The sequence below is a fragment of the Lampetra fluviatilis genome, chromosome 62, assembly GCF_964198595.1.
Source record: "Lampetra fluviatilis chromosome 62, kcLamFluv1.1, whole genome shotgun sequence".
In the NCBI taxonomy this organism is placed as follows: domain Eukaryota; kingdom Metazoa; phylum Chordata; class Hyperoartia; order Petromyzontiformes; family Petromyzontidae; genus Lampetra; species Lampetra fluviatilis.
The window spans coordinates 5,353,290-5,375,842 of record NC_136336.1 but is presented as its reverse complement, the minus strand read 5'-3'; the positions used below and the strand labels follow the sequence as shown (position 1 = coordinate 5,375,842).

The 22,553-nt window shown below is 47.7% G+C and overlaps 1 protein-coding gene across 2 annotated transcripts in view; it reads left to right on the top strand.

The window, feature by feature from the left end:
- LOC144951359 (integrin beta-5-like) overlaps positions 1-22,553 on the top strand; it is a 44,007-nt gene that overhangs the window by 8,136 nt on the left and 13,318 nt on the right. Inside the window, exons 6-11 of one of the 2 annotated variants that reach the window (XM_078881577.1) lie at positions 1,710-1,871; positions 3,175-3,270; positions 5,991-6,080; positions 16,218-16,352; positions 20,398-20,715; positions 21,393-21,558. In XM_078881577.1, the coding sequence (XP_078737703.1) occupies positions 1,710-1,871; positions 3,175-3,270; positions 5,991-6,080; positions 16,218-16,352; positions 20,398-20,715; positions 21,393-21,558 (967 nt within the window). The remainder of the gene's footprint in view (positions 1-1,709; positions 1,872-3,174; positions 3,271-5,990; positions 6,081-16,217; positions 16,353-20,397; positions 20,716-21,392; positions 21,559-22,553) is intronic. The other variant, XM_078881578.1, reaches the window with a different exon arrangement.

The window sequence follows — 22,553 nt, the reverse complement described above, 5'->3', positions numbered from 1 at the left end:
GGCACGCCGACTGAGACCGAGCATGGGAGACGATTACCCACAATCCCGTAGCGAGAGAGAGAGAAGAACCATTGGCTCATTGTGATCACGTGACGCTCGGCAGACAAAGCGTATACATACTTCTCGTATTGCAAGACCTCGCTCGATTATCAAGTTAAAATTTTGCTCGACTTGCAAAACACTCGCAGACCAAGTTACTCACTATCCAAGGTTTTACTGTACATACATCATTCCCATCGACCTACATTTTACTCTCAGCCAGAAGTCCCACGAATGCGTTGGGGCCTCTGCTGGAATCTTCTTTCTCTGTGTGGCTCTCTCCTCGTTCCTCTGCTTTCATCACATCCACTGTCATCGTATCTTGTTTCACCGCATCCATCTCTCTCACCGTCTGTCCAACTCTCCGCATTGTGCCGTGCGCCAGTGGCATCTCAATACCCCCCTCTAGTCTATGGGTCTCTGTGCGAGTCTGTCGATCTCTAACCCCCATAGCTCTTCAAATTACGTGTTTTTTTTGTCTCTTCTCAATGCGTACCAATACCATCAACATTTAGTCTCCCTAACCTCCCTGAGCTGTGTAATGTTGTGGGGGCTCGGTGCATCTTCATAACTTCCATTTGATCGCAGTAGGGTTGAAATGCGTTTAAAATGAGGCGTAGAATTATACGCTGACCCGATGCGATTCGATGAATTGTCGCATTTCAGGGTTCCGATTTGTACCGTCTTGGCTTGCTTCTTCCGTCTCCTGTGTTCCATCCTGTTTTGCTCTCATTATTTTCAGTAGCCAACAGGCAACATTCTCTTGCAATTAGCATGTAATTTTTCATACATTTCAAATAACCGGCTCTTATGGAAACAATTTTTACACGTGTATCCTGAGTACGAGAATCATTGAATCATTACACGAATCGTTCTAAACCACAAGCAAAAGCAAGCACTTGCGTCGCAAGACTTGCGGAGATGCCTTCAAGCCAACAATTTCATTTGGCAGCAAATTCAAGTTTAAAGTGTATTTTTGTTTAACCCAGTAGTGAGAACTGAAAGAGACCCGGGTGAGTCTCATTCACAAGAGTTTTCTGGGACATTGGTCCGCCAGTCTCTCCCGAGCGTACGGAAAGTATGTAAAAATGACATGTCCAAGTTTAAGTCTGTGAGCCGTGCAACCCGAGTTTGATTCCCGCTCACAGCCAACACCAGTAACGATTATATTATCTGAACTGGTCTGGGCCTCCCCTATGTCGACTCAGCCTAAAATTTGTACCTAGTGCAGTGTGTTAACGTCGCCACTGGGAAGACGAAGGCGGTTGGGCGTGGTGCTAGCCAACCACCCCATCGCGTGCCGTTCCGGCCTTCAAAGGTGCTGGCTAACAGCCCTTGCCCCAACAGTCTGTTAAGGCTATACGGGGGATCTTTGTCTTTGTTGCTGGATGTGAGGAGGAGTGGTGGCACAATCGCGCGCTGTGCCATCATTCGTGGCGATTGTCTGAACCAGTTTTGTTGCCTTCTGTCGGTAAACTTGTCCCTAAATGGGTACCTGGTGCCATCTATAAAACACTGGGGAGACAAAGGCAGCCGGGCATGGTGCTGGCCACACCATCCCCTCGTGCGCCGTGCTTGCCTTCCTAAGAGCTCCGCTAACAGCACTTGCCCCAACAGCCTGTGCTGGACGAGTCCGGCAATCGCGGAATGTGCCCAATGTGCCCCGGCAGGATCGCATTGGCTGGCGCAAGGAGGCGTCTCACCTGCTGGTGTTCGCCACCGACGCAGCCTCGCACCTGGCGCTGGACGGCCGGCTCGGTGGGGTCCTGCGGCCCCACGACGGGCACTGCCACCTCGACAACAATGACAGCTACTCGGCCGCCGATAGCCTGGTGTGATACCCACGCTCACCGTTGGATTGTTTGCCAGCCAGCGGCGGTGCTTACGGTTGGACTGCGCCCCCCTCGTTCATTAGCGACTCGCGGCTGGCCTGTGCCGGCCTAGTGCAGTACCCACACATTTGGACTGTGCCAACCTGATACATTACACACAGTCAGTCTGACTGTATATTGAACTTCTTTCGCACCGTACGTAGCAAGTCGTGCTAATCGGAGGTGCGAAATCGGAGGTGCCAGCCTGGTGCGGTACCCAATCACGGTTGGCCTGTGCCAACCTGTTGCATTACCCCACTCAGTATTGGGTGGTCCGGGAGCTCGGTGCATTATCCACTTGCATATTTATCGTTTACTAACCTTGTGCTCTACCCACACACACACACACACAGCTGGGCTGTCCCACAGCTTTGTGCCGTGCCCACACACAGAGTTGGGACTGTCTGCTAATCTGGTGCCGTGTCTGCTCGCGGTTGGACTGTGTGTCGGCGTCAGGGGCGGTTTCTTCATTAGGGCGATTGGGCGACGCACCACCAATGTCATTCAACCACAGAGTCACGCTAGCCGTCACTGTGCCTCTGGATATAGTCCAATCAGCGTCATGCTACGTTCAGTGGAGTACCGCCTCTTTTTGGGCGATTTCCCTCCAGCTGAGAATCGCCCCGAGTGGTCCCATAGACTTACATTCAAAGATGTTTTTTTTCGAACGGGGGCACTGCAATGCATTCTCTATGGCTTCCGGGAGGGCTCGCCCTAACGTGCTTACGTCATCATACGTAAGCACGTTTCATCCAACAATATAATTTGTCGCCACCTAGTGGAATCTTTAATAAAAGAAACTTGAGTGGTTTGTTTTAATAGTGAGTATAGAAACAAACAAGATGTATTGTAAGAGTCACTTTATTTTTCATTAATATTAAAGAAGTGAAGTTGCCTTTACATGCTTAAGCTGTTAATTTATCCATTGCATGGGTGGACCTTATCCTTATCAATCATCCAGACATTTGCCCCCCCTGAGAGATTTTGCAGGAGCCGCCACTGGTCGGCGTGGTTCAGTTGGCAGACCTGTGGTCAACTACAATTGTAGTTCGTAATGTGTTGCAATCAGGACGTAATTTCGGTTATAATATCACGTCGTAATAATGCTGCTCTAATTGTAATTACGGTTGACTACAGGTCTGTTTTTACTGTCTGCCAGCCGGAGGCAGTGATGCATGCTCATTCACTTAAATATTCCTGCTGCATGAGCTTCACATGCTCCCGCATTTCTATATTTTTTCGTAAAATACTTGTTTCTGTGTAGGATTACCCCTCCCTGGGGTTCCTCGGTGAGAAGTTGGCCGAAAACAACATCAACTTAATTTTTGCCGTGACCACCCCATATTTTGGTCTGTACAAGGTAAGGTCTGGGTACCTCTGGTCCGCGTGTTATTCTAATCTGCTCCCGTCCACGTGCCCTCTCTGCTTCAGTGCTCAGTGCCACTTCTAGATACCTACCTCCCCCCCCCCCTATTCTCCATTCCGTGCGTGGTCACTCCTCTGTGTACATGTTGGCAGTGTGTCGCAGTGGTAACGCATGTGCCCAACAGCAAGGAGGGCATGGGGTTCAATTCTCGACTCGGGCACCTTTCTGCGCGTAGTTTGTATGTTCTCTCTCTCTGCCCCATGTGTTCTGCTTTGGTTTCCTCTGAGTTCACCGTTTTTCTCCCATTGTTAAGCATATGCCGCCTAACTGGTATTGACCATACATCCCAATGCTGAAACATCACCCGCAAATGACTCAATTGGGATCACGCGCACAGCAGAAGCAACGTTGTCTGTTGTGCAAATTTGACAGGACCCTCTTGATAAAGAGTCGAGACTCGGCGAGGCAGACAAGCTTCATAATACATTATTCATAATACATTATTTCCTTAAAGAGCACATTGACATTTGCCTTCGAGTGGCTGCTCTCATGACTGACTCCCTGTCCACCCCAATGTCTTCCATGACATTTGTATTTCAATTCATCCCTCTTCTCATCTGCATCGTCAATCCCGACCAGCCTCCCTCTCATCGTTGCGTTCAGCTCTTTCCAATGGCCTGTCTCCCCCACTCCTGTGCAAAAGATTGAGATGTGGCCCGCATTGTTATTTTTAATCATGCTCTTTGGTTTGTTAGGTAAAGTCACGAAGTTGAAAACAAAATATATAAAAATAAAACAACTCAATTAAATCACGACGTTTCGGAAGCAACACAAGCATCTGTCATCAGGTGTGACTGCTCCAGCAAAATTACTGTAGCGTATGAATGAAAAAACAAAAACCAAAGAATATGGATCCTTGCAGTCACGAAATCTTCAGATCTAGAATTTGTAATCATAGTTGCTGAGCACAGTCTCAAAGGTCAGAAGGTCATTGCGGATTTGTGAAGGTGTGGGCAGGGTAGACGCGGGAGCATATAAGCACAGTACAACAATGCTTAATGCCCACCAAGTAGCTCCGCAGCAGCCTCTTACGCACGGTTGAGCAAATTATTTGGCGATGCTGCGATGGCATTGGTGCACGAGCACAAATAATGCACGTAAATTCTACGCAATCGTCAGTAACACTGCTTCAAACGAAAAACAATTAAAGGACGACGTTTCAGGCAATTTCCTTTCTTGGTGTGCTCTGAAGGAGGGGGCCATTGCCCGACACGTCGCCGATTTACTTGGTTCTTTCGGTAAAGTCACGTAGGATGGAAATAATAAAATAATAAACATTTATACATAAGAATAATTTATTATGTTTTCTTTTTATTATTAATAATAATTTATTATGTTTTATTTTTATTACAATTTATTATGTTTTATTTTTTTTATTTTATTATTTCCATTCTACGTGACTTTACCGAAACAACCAAGAAGATGAATCCCTGCAGTCACGAAAGCTTTAAACCGAAATTTACGTCACCCATTGTATATATTTGTTAATTTTTTTATTAGGCATGGGTGGTCATCCGTCCAAAGCACGCCCAGGCTCGGTCCGTTTCATTTCCGAGATCCTACGAGACCTCCACACGCCCCGGTGTGACAAGGCCACAGGCAGCCGTCTTTATAAAGTCAGTCCTTGACTCTTTGAACCTCTTTTGAGTTGTTCACGGTGGTGTGGGATGAGGCAGGTGTGTCGTGCCTTTCATTTCAACAGCAGCCCATGGTGTGGAGGGGCTTGTGTTTCCTGGGGTCGGGTTACATAAGATTGGGTGGGGGTATTATGAGTGTGGTAGGGGAGGGTGAAGGGCTTTGGGCATTATCCGCAGTAGCTTAGTTCTCCTCGTGCTAATGGATTATATTCGCGTGCGCACCGTCGTTGTATTAAAAGGGTGCAAATGAATGGCGTCGTTGTTGCGAACACGTTTTTCAAATCACGGTGAATGGATTACGGTTTAAGCTTCCAGATGGACCCACCACCACCACCACCGTGGCACGCCTAACCGTGGCCTTGCCAATGCCCTCGATCTCCTGTTAAATAACAAATTGGAGCGCTACACGCTGCACGCGATCGATGATTGGCATGGGCATCCTACACGATGCAGAAAACGCCGGATTCAAATTAATGATTTCAATTGAATGGGAAAACGCGTGCGCAAACACGCAGGGGTTTTTATCTCAATTTAAGAGTGACGGCTACGATCCTATTGGAACATGACAAGCAGATGATTCGAGACCCCAACCATCGCAACTCCTGGCTTTGACATTCCTCCGCAAAGACACTGCTGGTGTGACCATCAACGGCATCGCAGCATCAACAGGCCGACGCGCACATCTCCTTCACGAATGGACAAGTCACAGTCAGTCGTGCGATTGTGGCCACACAGCCCAAACCACGGACCCATGTCGTAACACCATTGTCGTCAGCGCTCCTTCAACGGAGGAGGAGAAGGGGAGGTGGAATAGCAGAAATACCACACGAACCCTCTCCTGAAGCCCTCTCGTGGCTCGCAAACCTCGCTTGACATGGGCATTCATCTCCTGGGCACATTGTTCATCATACGCAAGAACAGAATAGAGTTAGTTCCGGTGTCGATAGATCCATTTGTAAAGTCTGCACTATGTGTGAATAGCTAACCACAGTGTTGTGTGTGTCTGTGCGTGCGTAGAGCTACACGGAGCTTCTGCCGGGCGCCACAGTTGGGATCCTCGCAAACGACTCCAGCAATGTCATCGAGCTCATTGTATCCGCGTACAACGTGCGTACCACACCACTCGACACGCTTGTATGTTGAACTTTTTTCACACCGTACGTAGCCAACCGTGTTTTTGGCAGGTGCGGGGCGAAGGACGACAAACTAAACGCAAGAATTCTAGATTTGAAGCTTTCGTGACTGCAATGATTCATATTCTTAGGTTTTTTCGGTAAAGTCACGTAGGTAAAAAAATTAAAATTACAATTAATAAAAGTAGTTTTTTATTTTTATTTTACTTTTATTAATTTTTATTTTTTACCTACGTGACTTTACCGAAAAAACCTAAGAATATAAACGCAAGAAGCAGTTCTAAAGATATTAGTTTTAAATCTAGATTTTAAAGTGGATAGCTCCCAGTCGCTTCCTAATATCGGAAGAAAGAGTGTTCCAGACGGCCGCAGAAGCGCATCTGAACTAAACTAAACTTTTTATTTTACCAGTTAATGCCCGCTGAGCTTTATAGCTCTTTTTTTCAGAAGCGATCTGGCCACAAATGATAGCTTAACAAAGTGGCTTATCACATGGAAATGTATAGCAGCCAAATACTCTAAACGCATGCTTTTACATTTTGGAGGGAAAAATTTGAGGACCCGGAGAAAAATCCACGCGACCACGGGGAGAACGTACAAACTCCAAATATACGGGTGTTCGGGTTGTGATCGAACTCACGACCTTCTGCATAACGGGCGAGGTAGTTAAACGCGTGATGTGATGACCGTCTTTGTGTCGATTGGCTCGGCAAAAGCTGCCACTGCGAGGATGACCAGATTTTGCGCGATGGTTTACGCCCCTTGACGATATCGGCGAGGTATCGTGGTTCATTTGTGGCAAGCGTTTTTGTTTCGGATGAGAGAGAGAGAGAGAGACCTCTGTGCCTGTGTGTGCAGCGTGCACGCGTTTGTTGCCGCTGGCCCACTGTGGCATGGAAAATGCGATTCCGAGCGAAAGTTGTCAATGATTGTGCTCGTCATTAGCGGGAAATGGGAACGGTAATAGGGGTGACCTGGAGTTACGGACGTGCGCTTTCGTCGCATCCCTTCTTACGAGCGACTATGAACTGGGATTCTTACAATTTATAAATGTTACATAGGGTAAAACACTTGACAATTAATCTTGCTTTGAAGCTTTCGTGACTGCAGGAATCCATACTCTTTGGTTCTTTCGTGTAAAGTCACGTAGGTAGAAAAATAATAATAAAATTATAAATATTTTTCTACCTACGTGACTTTACCAAAAGAACCAAAGAGTACTTGGCAATTAATTGGAACACCTGGCTACCTGGAATTTGCACTTAGCTCGACTGTATTGGCCAATAAAAATTATTAAAATAAAAAAAATCCACAATCTATCCAATGGAAGCAAATAAGAAATGTAATTAAATATTGCCCGTGATATTTGCTTAGATTAATATACACAATCGATGATGTGTAATGAAATGCACTGCAACACATTGTATAGTGTAGTGTATAAAATCTAAAATATGTGTGTTAGTGTGTAAGCGTGTATTAAATACACTCAATATATTAGTGGTGGGGGATGGGGGAAGGAGTGCTGGAGGGGTGGTAGGGAATGGAGGGGAGGGTTATGGGGGATGGAGGGGTGGGGAAGGTTAGGGGGATGGAGGGGGCGGGGTTGTGGGGGATGGGGGAGACCGATGTACCCTCAACCACTCAACCAACCAACTCACCAGCACAGTAGACAACGCACAGTACTCTCCTGTTATTTTATTTTTAGTCCATACGGTAAAACACACGCGCACTACACACGGGCATATACAGACGGTTGCAATTTGTTTATCTGCCGCGTGCATTTTTCATGTTCCTTTCGCAGCTATCTGGACTCTTCACTCGACCAGACTTTTCGGCTTGACCTGACCGCAGCTGCTCCTGTTCTCTGTCCGGCCGCCCGAGTGTGTCACTGTACAATTTCCGTGAACGCTTTGAGGGGGGCGTGGGGGGCGCGGGGTTTGTTACGCAGCAGTGCAGAGAATTATTGACCGGCGGATCTCAGCCCGCGTGGCCGCTGTGCAATCGTCGCATCTTCCCGGCGAGTGGGAGGGGGGGGCAGGGGGGGGGGGCGCCTTTGTTGCTAGCCAACTGGAAGGCGCGGTGACCCCTCACCCCTTTGTGGACGGACGGGGAGACGTAAGGAAGTCTTGCGGGCTATGCGAGCTGTTGGAAAAACAGCAGCCCCTCTTCTACTGTGGACTGCCGCACCCACCCTACTGTCAGCTGCTCGCTGCCTCGGTGTTTCAAAACAGCTGTTGCGTTGGATGGGAGCAGGGGGGGGTTGCTCTCCATGTCACGCTGTGGTCATCAAAACCCCATTACTTTAGAATCGCGTTCATATCCCCATCTTTTTTCATCTGTGGTTTCTGTGCAAATGTTATTTTTAAAAAATTAAGTTTTTTTGCTTCCAATTGTGCCAACTCTATTCCGAAGTCTGGCAAAGCAACGCATCCCCCCCCCCTATGTGTTAGGAGAATGGCCCGGATAAGCAAACCTGACGGAACTTATTTCCAAAGTGGTTTTGCAGACCTGCAAAGTGGGAAACGTTTTGTCACGTAGCGATAAAACCAAACGGTATCATATTATATTCTTCGGAGAGCAGATTTACATGGAGATGGAGCGATGGAATCAGTTCGCGTGCAGGTGCTAGGCGGATTATCACATTGCGGGATCGTGAGAAGTGTTGGCGACTTGGGGGAGGCCTTCATCCATGGCCGATGATCATGATTATATGAGATAACACGAATCATCCTATGAACTACTTTTGTGGTCATCTTTTTGACGAAAGATGCTACATTACATAATGCCCTGGCAGCGTCGTACGCAAGCACGAATATTCCATACGTATTTATGTTGAAAAAATTCGTCAATAACAAACTCAACTTTGACGAATGTGTTGAAATCGATTTTCTTTATTCCCATCATTATTATGATTGCCGTCTGTCCCTGGGGTAAGACCACCTTCGACAGCTTGTGCCCCCCCCTCCCCACCAGCAGTTATATCCCTGACTTGGCAGGGACCCTTCTTGAGACAGACCCAATATTGCAGCTGCGTCGTGTCTCCAGGCGTCTCGTCAGCTGCCACTTCGTAGGAAGCGGTGGATCGGCGGTAAACGCCGCCACCGCCACTCAGTCGGCCGCCCGATGTGCGCGATCGTTGGAAATTTTGGGCCTTGCCGTTATGCAGGAACGGGCAACGCACTCCGAAGTCAGTCGGCCCCGGGGGAGATGTTTGTTGTTGTGCGGAGGAGCGACAGTGTTGCCCTTGTGTGGTGCGCGGTGCCCCCTGTCTCCATGGTTCCTCCTGCGGAGTATATTTAGCCTCGGTTCTGGGGCTGCGGGAGAACGCGTGTAATCATAATAATACCGTAAAAAGAGTCGGCGGCACTGGTGTGTGTGTGTGAAAATATATATTTATATATATGCAGACAATCGAAGCGGTTAACTCGCTCGAAAACGTATTCGTCGACGATCGTATGCAATTTACAACCCAGAGCCGGTGGTGGAAATTCCTCATTCCTATGGCAGGGGGTAATTCACTTGACAAAATGTGACTTGTGTGTCATGGAGAGGTGATGGGGTCGGATAACGCCGGTTGGGATTTGAACTGGCAGCCGTTGTGATTGCGAAGTAACACGCTCCGACCACTGCACCTCTCTGTATCGCTGCATTGATCCAAGTGATTTTCTGCTCAAATGAGCATGGAGGTGGAGCTCATCCGTTGTTTACAGCCCTAAGACGGTGGTGGAAACTCCTCGTTTCTATGACGGGGGGCGAGTGATATCATAGCACGACCACTGTTGATGTCACCACAAAGTGGTATCTATTTTATCGACCCTGCCGGGGTGATGGGCCGAGTCAAACTCCCAGTCATGGATTTAAACTCGCAACATTCCAATTGCAAAGCCGCTCACCTCAATAATATGTCGTGTTCATATCCCGGCGTCCATGAATAAAATCATATTACACTTGGTTCTGTGCTTAGTTCGGCTTAAATTCCAGCCTCCTGAGAACTGAAAAAGTGGGTTGGAATGTCATGACCAAACATCGCTGTGTACTGTTGCAGATGGGGAAGTTGCTGCCACCTAGTGTGCATAACAGGGCACTCGAAGGGATCTCCAAAGTACAGTGGTACCCCGGCGATCAAACTTAATTTGTTAAAGAAGGCCATTCGAAACACCGATTTTGTTCGAACACCGAATTAATTTTCTCCATAAAATGTAATGTAAATGACGTTAATTGGTTCCAGACACAAGAAATCTCTCATTTTAAAGCATTTTTACACGAATTTACAGTAATTACATGCATAAAAGCACACAAAAAAATAAAAAACACGATAAATAAATGGAATAAATACATGGAATGAATGAAATAAATGAACATTGACCTTCACTCTACCTGTAGTAAGGAGAGTTGATGGCTTGAGTGGAAGGTGGTGAGGAGGAGGAGGTGGTAAACCTTTGTCTGGGCAAGCGTCATGCACGCTGGCCAAACGCGTCTCAGCCGTACAGGTTCTTTCAAGTCGCGATTGGTCGGAAATATCGTTCGAACACCGATCAGTTCGAGTTCTGGTGCGTTCGATCTCCGAGGTTCTACTGGAGTTCTGTGCATGAAAAAGAACAATACGCCTTACACTTTCTAGCAATAAAACAGGAGGGGTTAAGATGTTAAAACACCAAATAGAAACCTTTTGCAAGGAATCAGGTTCGCATTAACCACACGTACTTGTGGTGAACATGCAAACAAACATGCTCTGAAAATAATATCTGCGTTGTCTTTGAAACTGATTGGCCTACACCAGAGACAGCCTTCTTTAGGGCCTCGTCTCACCAGTGTCAGAGCAGAGAACGCCAAAAGGCGAACTCTTCCTCTCTTCACACAGGGCTTTGCGATTCATATTTAGTTTATTTTGTGTTAGATCATTGCGTAGTGTACAATGTCACAATGTTTAACTGTAACCTTCCACCACCTGACAGATCCAATGAAATAAAGTTGTTACGTGATGGGAAAATGTGCCAATTTACTTGGTTTTTCAGAAAAACCGGAGGCATGTCGCTTTTTAACATTGCGTGTGGCTTTTAAAATCCCACTTTTCCTGAAAAACCAAATCGCTCGTAATATCTGCCTGTCACGTGGCAGCTTGACTTTGATTGGCTGTGTCGGCTGTCGCGGGAGGGTATTTGGTGAAACGCTTTTCATTGTAACCTACACGGTGATCTCACCCGAAAGACGGCGATAATTTTCATTCTCAATGTTTGGCCGTGAAAAGTCCACGCGTAAAACAGAAGTTAGGAATGGTGTCGGAATGAAAAAAACGTTTCCATATGAGACCGAGAGCTCGAGGAGAGTAACATTTGGGGACGTGACAAAGAGGAAAACGGAACAGGGGCCATGTTTTAGAGCAAACGCTGCATGTGGTGCGGTGTGGTGTCAGACATCCATTCTTAGTTCCTTCTTCTTTCACCAGAGAAACCGCTGACTTGATTCACGCCGAGGATTAATTGTCTTGCCGTTTACTGCCGAGTAGCGTTACTTTCAGAGAGGTGAGCATGCGCGGAATAAATGGCAGTCCAACGATCAGCCAGTCGTGGGGTTCGAGATTTGAAGTTTTCGTGACTGCAAGGATTCGATAAAGTCACGTAGGTAATAAATAAATGAATAAACAACTAAATAAAACCACGACGTTTTGGAGGCAGCTTGTGTTTCCTCCGAAACGTTGTGATTAAATTTAGTTGTTTATTTATTTATTTATACCTACGTGACTTTACCGAAAAAAACAGAGTACTGCTGTGTGGTGGTGTCATGGTTTGCCCAACTCGCAATTCGACGAATCGTCACCAGTCAGGGCGGCGATTCCCTTGAAAATTTGGTTCTTCTTTTTTTCAACATTTTACTGAATCTAGTGGTCCCTTATTGGCTAGAGGGGGGTTATTTTAACACACTGCGTACACCATATTCAAATCGAAAAAACATAAATGCTCGCACACGAGATGTGACACTCGTTTCGTTAGCCTGGGAATCGGTAATAATCGGTGTCAGTCGATGCATCTGTACACCCAGGGGTGCCGCGGTAGCTAGGAGATGTTAACTCCTTCGCCTGGTATGCAGGAGGTCGTGTGTTCGATCCCGACCCTGTGACGCCTGTTGTACATTTGGAGTTTACATCTTCTCCCTGTCGTCGCTTGGATTTTTCTCCCGGTCCTTCGGCTTTTCCTTCCAACATTCAGGATTGACATCACGCGTTTAGACTAATTTTTGGCTGCTATAAATTTCCACATGATAAGCCACTTTGTTGAGCTGTGGATTGTTGTCAGGTCGCTTTAGAAAAAGAGCTGCAGTCACACCTCGGTATACGACTGCTTTGGAATACGTCGAATTTGGTACACGTCGTGTTTTGACGAGAGAAAAATGTCTTGGGATACGACGTCTTGCTTGGGATACGACGTCTTGCTTGGGATACGACGTCTTGCTTGGGATACGACGCGCTTGCTAGACCTTGTATGGGTCGTGATGAGTCACCGCGTACCCGCGTAGACCCCGTTCACGACTGAAACAAAGCGCCACTCCTCAGTCTGCCTGTACAGTAGATCTCGTTCAGTGCACAACCCTTAATTTATTCATGCATTTTAATTTATGTATGCATTTTAGTAATAAGTAGTGTCTAAATTATTTTATACAACCCCATTAATGTATAATATGTCACATAAAATATCATTTCTTATATTCTGGAACGGATTATTTCCTTTCCCTTTATTTCTTATGGGAAAAATTCGTTTGGTATACGTCATTTTCGGTATCAGTCCTACCTTCTGGAACGAATTAACGACTTATACCGAGGTACCACTGTATATTGCTCAGTGGGCCTTACCTGGTAAAATACATAAAAAAATCGTTAAAAAAAATACCTTTGAGAAATCATTCGGTAACTTTAATAACCACGCGTTTTTTCTTCTGTCTAGCCAATGTTTTCACCTTGAAACGGGTTCAGACAGAAGCATATTTTTAGACGTTTCGCTGTAAAACGACACCCGAGTCCAATTGCCGACCAACATACAGGAGGCTGACTTCAAAGGAGCGGATGGCATGTGTTGGCTGAAGGAGACTTCAAGCATTTGTAACATTTCCCGTTGCTCCGGATCTCTGTGAAGAATGTGATTTCACACGCAAGTCATGACTCTTGTTACGGAGAGTTTGGGCGCCCCGTTGTGACGATCTGTGGGTTCGTGTTAAGCCACGGTCCTCGTCCTGCCGCTCTTCAACGGGGTATTCTTTACACACGAGTTATGTCGATTATATTTCATACGTGAAATGTTAAACTGTAAAAAGAAACTAAATTAACTATGTCAAGCAATAGTATATGAACTATTTATAAAAAGTTTTTATATTTTGTTATACCTTTTCAGGTATGTCAAAAAAATAGTATATGAACTTTATAAAAACTATAAATATTTTTCGATTTAAAGCTTTCGTTACTGCAGGGATCCATATTCTTGGTTCTTTCGGTAAAGTCACGTAGAAGGGAAAACAATAAAATAATGAAAATAAAACAATACAATTTTCACGACGTTTCGATTGCAACACAAGCAATCATCATCATCAGGTGTGAAAAACCACAGCAGCTTATTTTAATTGTTTTCCCTTCTACGTGACTTTACCGAAAGATCCAAGAATATGGATATTTTGTTTTACTTTTTCAGGTAAGGCCCACTGAGCTACGTAGCTCTTTTTCAGAAGCGACCTGGCCATCACAATTGGTAGCTCAACGAAGTGGCTTGTCACGTGGACATTCAAAGCAGTCAAATACTCTAAATGCACGTTTCTAAATGTGAAGGGAAAAACCGGAGGACCCGGAGAAAAATCCACTTGACTATGTGGAGGTAGAGAGAGAGAGAGACACGCAAACTTGAAATATACAGCAACAGGCGTCGGGGTTGGCATCGAACCTACGACCTCCTGCATACCAGGCGAGGGAGATAACATCTCCTAGCCACCGCGACATGTTAATGCACTGTTAATGAGCTCAATAAATTTTCCAAAGGAAACAAACATGAAAAACGTTGTAAATAAGACTGCATTTAGAAAAAGCACGTATCGTGACTTCCAGATCTTGACTCGTTTAACTTAAGTCGATGGCTCGGCAGGTTGGGTGAGAGACGGCAAATTACCGGACGGAGAGAGCCGGTATAACGGCGGTCACCTGCGCACGACGTGAGGTTGCACCGTGGTGGGGTGAGAGGGGAAGGGGGGGGTTGGTCTTCGCTCGGCCTCTGCAAACTCTGCGAAACCGCTTCGTCGGTTCGCGCCTTCCTCCGCGTGCGCTGATTCACTCCGACCTGGAACAGGATATACGGGGGTTGTGGCGTGTAGACTGGCGAGGAATGACGATCCCCCATCATTTCACCAGATGCTTCCGATGACTAAAACGTCCTTCGATGTTAGCGAGCGCATTCGCAGGCAGGCGCAAGCGCGCGTGCGGGGGACCTCGCTGGGGAGATGGGGAAGGGCCGAGCGATGCAAAAAGCACATGGTGCTCATGACTGTTCTGGAACTTTGCTACGCAAATTACACACTCCCAATAAAGCTATAGGCGCTCGCTCAACGGGGGAGACACCTACACCGTATAACGTCACCAAGCATAAGCCAGAAGTGTGTGATGGTATATCTCTGTTTTTAGCTTCAAAAACAGAGATACGGCACATCCCTGCAATGTTTCTCTCCTGCCACTGCTGGCGGAAGGACCTCCATCTCGAGCGCTGCTCTACAGAGCCGTATTCGAGGATAGTTTGATTGAAGGTTGAAACTTCAAATCTAGAATTGATTGAAGGTGAAACGTTGTGAATGAATAAACTATACTCTTATGCATCCAACCAGAGTGCAATTGCGCTCTGTAATCGGTGCATATTCATAAATTAAGTGTGACAGGAATGATTGACCACTAAGCCACCTCTAGATGCGTTCACCTGAACCTTCTGCAGCACAATTGGCGGTGGGGAAACGTGAGATTTGGATTTCCTCCTCTCGCTGCTGCGAAACGTGGTAACTGAGAAAGCCACGGGGATATTTCCGTGCGAGTTAAGGGGGTGGGTGCCTGGGGGGTGGGGGGGGCAAGGGGGGCAGTGGAGACTTTTACGAACATTTGGTCCCAAGTTCGTGCGCCCTGTGAGCCTGAGCGTCCAGACTGGACAGAGAAGAAACGGGGGTGTGTATCCCGCCATGGTGGCGAGATGTTAACTACCTCGCTTGGTACGCGGAAGGTCGTGGGTTCGATCCTAACCCCGACGCCTGGTGGGTTCAGTGATGACGTCATCGTGCTCTATTTAAGACCGAAAGCTGGTGGATTGCTTCACTATTCTGGCAAATCGCCCGATGACGTTGGGTGTAATTGCCGGCGAAACGTCACGTTGCTCGCATTGTAAACGTCGTGGATTTACTCTCCAACACACCGGTGGGCTGAGGTAGTAAACTAATTGGCGCGTTGTTTACGTGACACAAACCTTACTGGCTGTGTCGGGTGGTGGAGGGTTACGACACAAAAACCTTCATTATGAACGGCAAGGGGAGTGCGGCACCGCTCACTCTTGATAGTTCCAATGGAGATTCTCGCATCTTGCGACGCCGAGAGCGCATTTTGAACTTTGACTTAAAACTTTCGTGACTGCAGGAATTCTTATTCTTGGTTCTTTCGGTAAAGTCACGTAGATAGGAAATAAATAAATAATAATAAAAAACATCTATTTTATTATTTTTATTTTCTATCTACGAGACTTTATTGAAAGAACCAAGCATACACATTTTGAACTTTGACTTCAAACTTCCGTGACTGCAGGAATTCTTAATCTTGATTCTTTCGGTAAAGTCACGTAGATAGTAAATAAAAAAAAATATGTAAAAATATTTTTTTATTTTTATTTTCTATCTACGAGACTTTACCGAAAGAACGAAGAATACACATTTATGAACGTACGGGGGTGGTGGTGGGTGGTGGGGGGCGCAAGCTTGTGGAAGAATAGCGAGACGCGGCGTGGTTGCTTGTCATGCCGTCGTGCTCATTTCCGACGACGTATTTGTCTCGTGTCCTAGCTTCTCCTTTTCTCTCTCCCCACCACCCCCCCCCCTCCTCCCCCGGGAGCAGAAGATCCGCTCGAAGGTCGAGCTGGAGGTGTACGATCAGCCGGACGACGTGGTGCTCTCCTTCACGGCCGTGTGCCAGAACGGCACGGTGAGGCCCGGCCAGCGGCAGTGCGGAGGCCTCCGCGTGAGAGACACGGTGAGAGCCGCCGTGCGTCCCGCCGTGCGTCCCGCCGTGCGTCCCGCCGTGCGTCCCGCCGTGCGTCCCGCCACGAAAATCTGCGCTCAATGGCTGACGGAGCCTGCGCTGGTCTGGCGTCGTCGTTTTGCGGAACGCCTTTTTCCCCCGGTTCCGTTAGGGACGGTCCCGTCAGTCGAGGTTTTCGGCGCTCGTCTGAAAAACCGCGTTTATTTTCTCTTGCGTATCCGTCTGTGTAGGGTTGGTTTTCCTTTTAGTTTTAATGTTTCAGGGTTTTTTTTTTTTACTGGGATTGTATTGTAAAGCAGCGCTGTGAGGTCTTGCGTTAAAGGTGCTATATATATATAAACTGAGTTTTACTTACGATTCCAACTCACTGCTCTACGGGACGTCTGCCAAAAACATTATCAGGCTGCGGCGTGTGCAACATTCTCTTGCACGGGGCACTGCAAGGTCCGACACCGTGTCCGTCCAGTGCTTGTTGAGCTGCATTGGCTTTCGGTAGCCGAACAAATACGTTTCAAGGTGACACTCATTACACACAGAAAGTTCTTGCCTCAAGTGACCCACAACACCTTGCTGAGCTCGTCAAGGAGCGATAAACCATCACGCGGTCTCCGGTCATCCATCGCAACAGCTTTCGGCTGGCCCATCGAACAAAGGTGGTCACCGCATTACGCGCTTTCAGATGCGCTTCTACGTCCGTCTCGAGCGCCCGATATTAGGAAGCAACAGGAGCTTTGCACTTTTAAGTCCTCTATATTGACAAACGAATTTCTTTACCACTGTTTTTTGTGCGTTAGTTTGTGCGTTAGTTTGTTGTGGTCCTGTGCCGGACCAGCCCAGCGTGGGTCAGCGACCGTCAGCTGGATTTTTTTCCACCGCAGCAACTGATCTGTGCCGCTATCAACGTCACACTCGCCGAGTGACACCGTGGTGATGCTTGCGTGTCCTCACGGCTTGCCGACTTGCGGCGCTTTGCAGTAAACGGGTCGAGACGTGCGTAGGTGACGCGGTGCGGTAACGCCCGATGTCACACGCAGTGAAGGAGTCGAGGCACGCGTAACTGTTATAATAGTATTGGCGTTTATCCAGGAAAGGCTCACGGATACCTCTTTTAAATGATGTCGTTTATCAACGGTCATTTGACCAGAGCATTTTAAAAAAAAAACGTCGTTTTGTAATTTTATATAGAAGTGAAGGGATGTCTTGTTTCAACTTGGCTTCACAGGAATGATCTTGAAGAATCGGTGGCCCTTAGCGGGTTTATTTTTGTCCTTACCTCATTTAGTCTCTTTCCTTCACACAATTGACGCGGGTTCCCTTCTTTCGAGTGCGCTTCACCTTACTTGGCCTTGTTCACGACTGTTAAGATCAGACTGTGGCTACATTATACGCACGGCAATCATCACCCGCTGCTGGTGAATCAATGCCCCAGGTGACTTGCAAATTGAGAAGAGACGGGCCTGTTGCGTTCACACCCGGTTAAACACAAAATAGCATTGAAACCTGATCAAGACGTCGTTTCAACATTACCACCGTAATACATTTTGATGCCGTTGAGTCATAGCAACAACCATCCATCACCCACCGGGGTTTTCTGTGTTTCGGCACAGAAGCGTCACGTGTAGCTCAGTGTTTGTCGGAAAGTACTTCATCATCTCTGCTGTGACAATCTCAGGTTCCATTGCCTCAAATCTACCCTTTGTATTTTAGCGATTGAAATCGTCGCTGTTCCCGTGTGCTCACGCTTAGTGAGTCTCTCAGGGAGATAACTGAAATGTTCTGTTGAGTTATTTTTTTGCCTATATGAAATAATCTTCTGCATATAATATTTACGATGAAAAAAATAATAATAATCTTTATTTATCCTGGAGAAATCCGATGAGCTATGAAGCTATTTTTCACAGATGCCGAGTAGGTGTGGCTCAGAAAGTTACGGCAACAAACAATACAACACGATTGGAGTGCAAAATAGAGGAAAACTAAATATGTAAAATAAGGTATCTTTTCTCTTACAAAGTACAAATTGCTAAAGTATATAAACCATTTATACAAACACAAATGATAGCGCAAACACATTCCTGTGGAGGGAGCTGGTAGGAACGTTGGGTTGCTCGATCAATGGCCTGCAGGGTCAACGGCGGCGTGGTGTATTCCGCAAATATGCCCGACTGTGAGGGCGGGCACAAGCCGGCGTGAGTAGGTTAAACGTTGAGTTTTATAAGGGCACCACGGGGTGACCAGCTTCTCCCCACCCAGCCCCACCCCTCCCACCCCCCACCCAGCCCCACCCTCCCCACCCAGCCCCTCCCCACCCTCCCCTCCCCACCCAGCCCCTCCCTCCCCACCCAGCCCCTCCCTGCACGATGGACACAATAATCTCCTGTGGGCTGGTGTAACCAGGAGGTTCCTACCAGTATTAAGTGGCTTATCATGGGGATATGTATCGTAGCCAATTACTTTTAACCCGTGTTTCTAAATGGAGAGGGAAAAAAACCAGAGGACACGGATGTAAATCCACGCGACCATGGGGGGAGAGAGAGAGAGAGACACGCAGACTCCAAATATGCAGCAGGCGTCATAGACGGGATCGAATCTACGACCTCCTTTATACCAGGCGAGGTAGTTAACATCTCCTAGCCACCGCACCGCCCCATCTCCTCGTCATGTCTGGCTGTTGACTTGCCAACGTTGGGATCACTCGCGCGAAGACATTTCTTGGTGCGAAATCTGTCCAGCTGCCTGCGTCAATGTTTGTGCGAAGGGCCTGGTTTGTGCGCGCTCGTGGGTTGCGTTGTTGGTGGCTTATTTTGTACGCGTAGATACTGTGCGTGTTCATGCATTGCTTTGTTAGCAGTTTGAATTGTGCCGGTGGTTTGGGAAATGGTTTGAGTCTGTGTTTGATTAGCGTTACAATGGTTTGGTTTGCGGTGTGTTAATGGTTTGGTGCGTATTAAGAAGTCTGCGTTGTGTGTTCATGTTTCGGTTTGCATGTAAATTTGATTTGTTTTTGTCGTGCAGTGCCACCTCGTGGTAGCACTTGGGAAGCCAATAGCGCGTCAGAGCACACAGAGCCAGCGCGCGTATACGAGCGCCCACGCTAAGACATGAGCACGTGGAGAGTAAAGTCAGGTGGCCCACCTAACTAATAAATTCGTCAACATTGTTATCGCGCGACACTGCCGTTGGCAGTGGTGTGCAGGCACAAATTGCAATAACACTGCCCCAGAATTGAAAATATACATGACGATTAGAAACGTCTTTGGGCAACAGGCTGGCTATGATGCATGACCATTTTCCACTACTTCACCTATTATGTATATTATTCCTTTCGGCGCAGCGCTATTGACGAACGTGTTGATCTTTTGCTGTTAATACCGTGTCGGAGGGCTATGCCGGCACCTGTGAGATGATTGCGAATTCTAATCTGAGCAGCCACCCGCGACTAAACCCGGTTCTCACATTGCGCGAAGGGTAAAATATTCCAACTAAATAATCTCTACATCGATGGGACGCCGCAACTGCTCCACCCGAGCCATCGATGCTTTGATATTTGCGTGTTCATTGTGCCGTTCGCCTTTTGGCGGTGTTCTCCGGTCTGACACCGGTGAGACTAGGCCATGAAGGAGGCTGTCTCTGGTGTAGGCCACTTGGTTTCAAAGACAATGCATACGTTGTTATCAAAGCACGTCTGTTTGCATATTCTACCACTAGCATGCGTGGTTCGTGCAGACTTCATGATGTCTTGCGGATAGAGGTGCCTATTAGACAGCTTAACACCTCCTGTATTTTTGCCGGCAAGTGTAAAGCCCATTAGCACGGTTGGTTCTAGATTTGAAGCTTTCGTGACTGCAAGGATTTTATTTCTATTAATACTTTTAGTAATTTTATTTTTTACCTACGTGACTTTACCGACAAAACATAAGAGTAGCACGGTTGGCTTCGTACGATACGAAAGAAGTTCAACGTACGTACATACAAAGCCTTTTGATATTTTTTATCATCACTGCTGCTGCCGCCGCTGCGTGTCGTCCCACTTCAGGTGAGCTTCACCGTCACGGCGGAGGCGCGTGGATGCCCCCGCGATGGCGCTGGCACCAGCGGCGCCGCCGTGGGCCCCGGCGCGCGTTCCTACGAGCGCAACTTCACGATCAAGCCCGTGGGCTTCCGCGACAGCCTGCACGTGACGGCGCTGGTGCAGTGCGGCTGCGCTTGCGAGGCGAGCGTCGTGCCCCGCAGCCCGCACTGCTCGGGGGGGTACGGCTCGCTCTCCTGCGGCCTGTGTCGCTGCAACCCCGGCAGGATCGGGGAGCTGTGCGAGTGCCAGGAGGGAGAGCTGGGACCGTCCGGGAGTGCGCCGGTACGGTGTGCAACTTTTCGCTAGGAATTGGGGGGAGGAGGGGCGGGGTGGAGGAGGGGGGGCGGTCTTGTTGGTGTCAAGAGCAGCCTCTGTGGAGGAGGAGGCTCGTGAAGGACGCTGCTGGGCAGTTGGAGGCAGTCACCCTCCACGACAACGAGCGGAGCGCCGGGCGGCTTAAACGCAGCAAGTTGCTCAGTAGGGGGGCACAGGCGGTGCATCTGCCAGTCCTCTCGGTCACCTGGGTCTGTCTTGTGACCTCCTGCCAGCGAGCCTTCGACGCTTAACGTGGCCTCAGAATGCACATAGTCTGGCACGAGCAACGTCACCGAATGGCGGTTGTTGTTGTTGTTGTTGGGAAGCGGTAACGAACCCAGCGACCCAATTTCGATTCCCGCTCACGGCCAATACGAGTGACTATTATCCGAACCGGTCCTGGGCCTCCACCTAGGTCGACTCGGCCTCAAATGAGCACCTGGTGCGATGTGTAGTAAACATCGCCACCGGGGAGACGAAGGCGGTCGGGGGGCGTGACGGCGGCCACCCACACCGCCTCTCGTTGCCGGTGCCATCTTTCACAGGTGCCGCACGCTCATAGCGCTTGCCCCCCCCCCCCCGTACATTCTGCGAAGGCTCCACGGTTGGGGTGGGGGACCCCTTGTCTTTGTGTCCGACGGCAGGGCTCGGCGTGCCGCATGAGGGAGCGCAGTTTGCCGTGCAGCGGCCGTGGGGAGTGCGTGTGCGGCCAGTGCCTGTGCCACGCCAGCGAGTTTGGCCGTGTCTCTGGGGCCTTCTGTGAGTGCGACAACTTCTCGTGCCTCCGTCACAAGGGGCTGCTGTGTTCCGGTACGTACGTGCGTGCGCGTGTGTGTGTGCGTGCACATACACACAAGACATAAACTAAATTATAAACTATTTTTTTTGTTTACTAGGTAAGGTATTATATTATTATATTATTTTATTTTATTATATTATATTATTTTATTATGTTTTATTTTTATTATTTTATTACTTCCCTTCTACGTGACTTTACCAAAAGAACCAAGAAGATGAATCCCTGCAGTCACGAAAGCTTTAAATCGAAAAATAGGTAAGGCCATTTAGCTGTGTAGCTCTTTTTCAGAAGCGACCGAGCCACAAATGATAGATCAACGAAGTGGCTTATCATCACGTGGAAATTCATAGCATCGGCCAAATACACTGAACGCACGTTGATTCTAAACATGGAGGGGAAAACTGGAGGACCCGCAGAAAAATCCACACGAGACCACTGGGAGAAAGAGACATGCAAACTCCAAATGTACAGGCGTCGGGGTCGAACCCACGATCTCCTTTATACAAGGCGAGGGAGGTAGCATCTCACCACCGTGGCGCCCACCCCTCCCATGTAGCCTGCATAGGCTGGAAGGGCAAAGTGCTGTGAGCGAGAGCCTGTCAAGGATGGCACAACGACACGAGGATTTCGTGTGGTCAGCACCGTGCCGGACGTCTTAGTCTTGCCGGTGCTGATAACACTGGTCAACACACTTTTTCTGGCATAAGGTTTTCCAACGGTTTTAAGGTAATTTTGGGGTGTTGATTCCAAATCTGGCATCAGTTTTTGTCTTATCACATCAGGTTTTTGAGATATCACATATTGCATTTTAAATAAAAACTGCAGAAGAAAAATATTAAATGTGGATATCTACGTAAAATGATATTATAAACACACTATCCTAAAAATACAGCACCATATTTTAACACTAAAGCAGTAAATGACTCGCAACAACTTGCAGTCATAAGTGACAGAGTTAATTTCGGGTAAAATCAATAAAAATGGGGTATGCCGATAGCATAAAAAT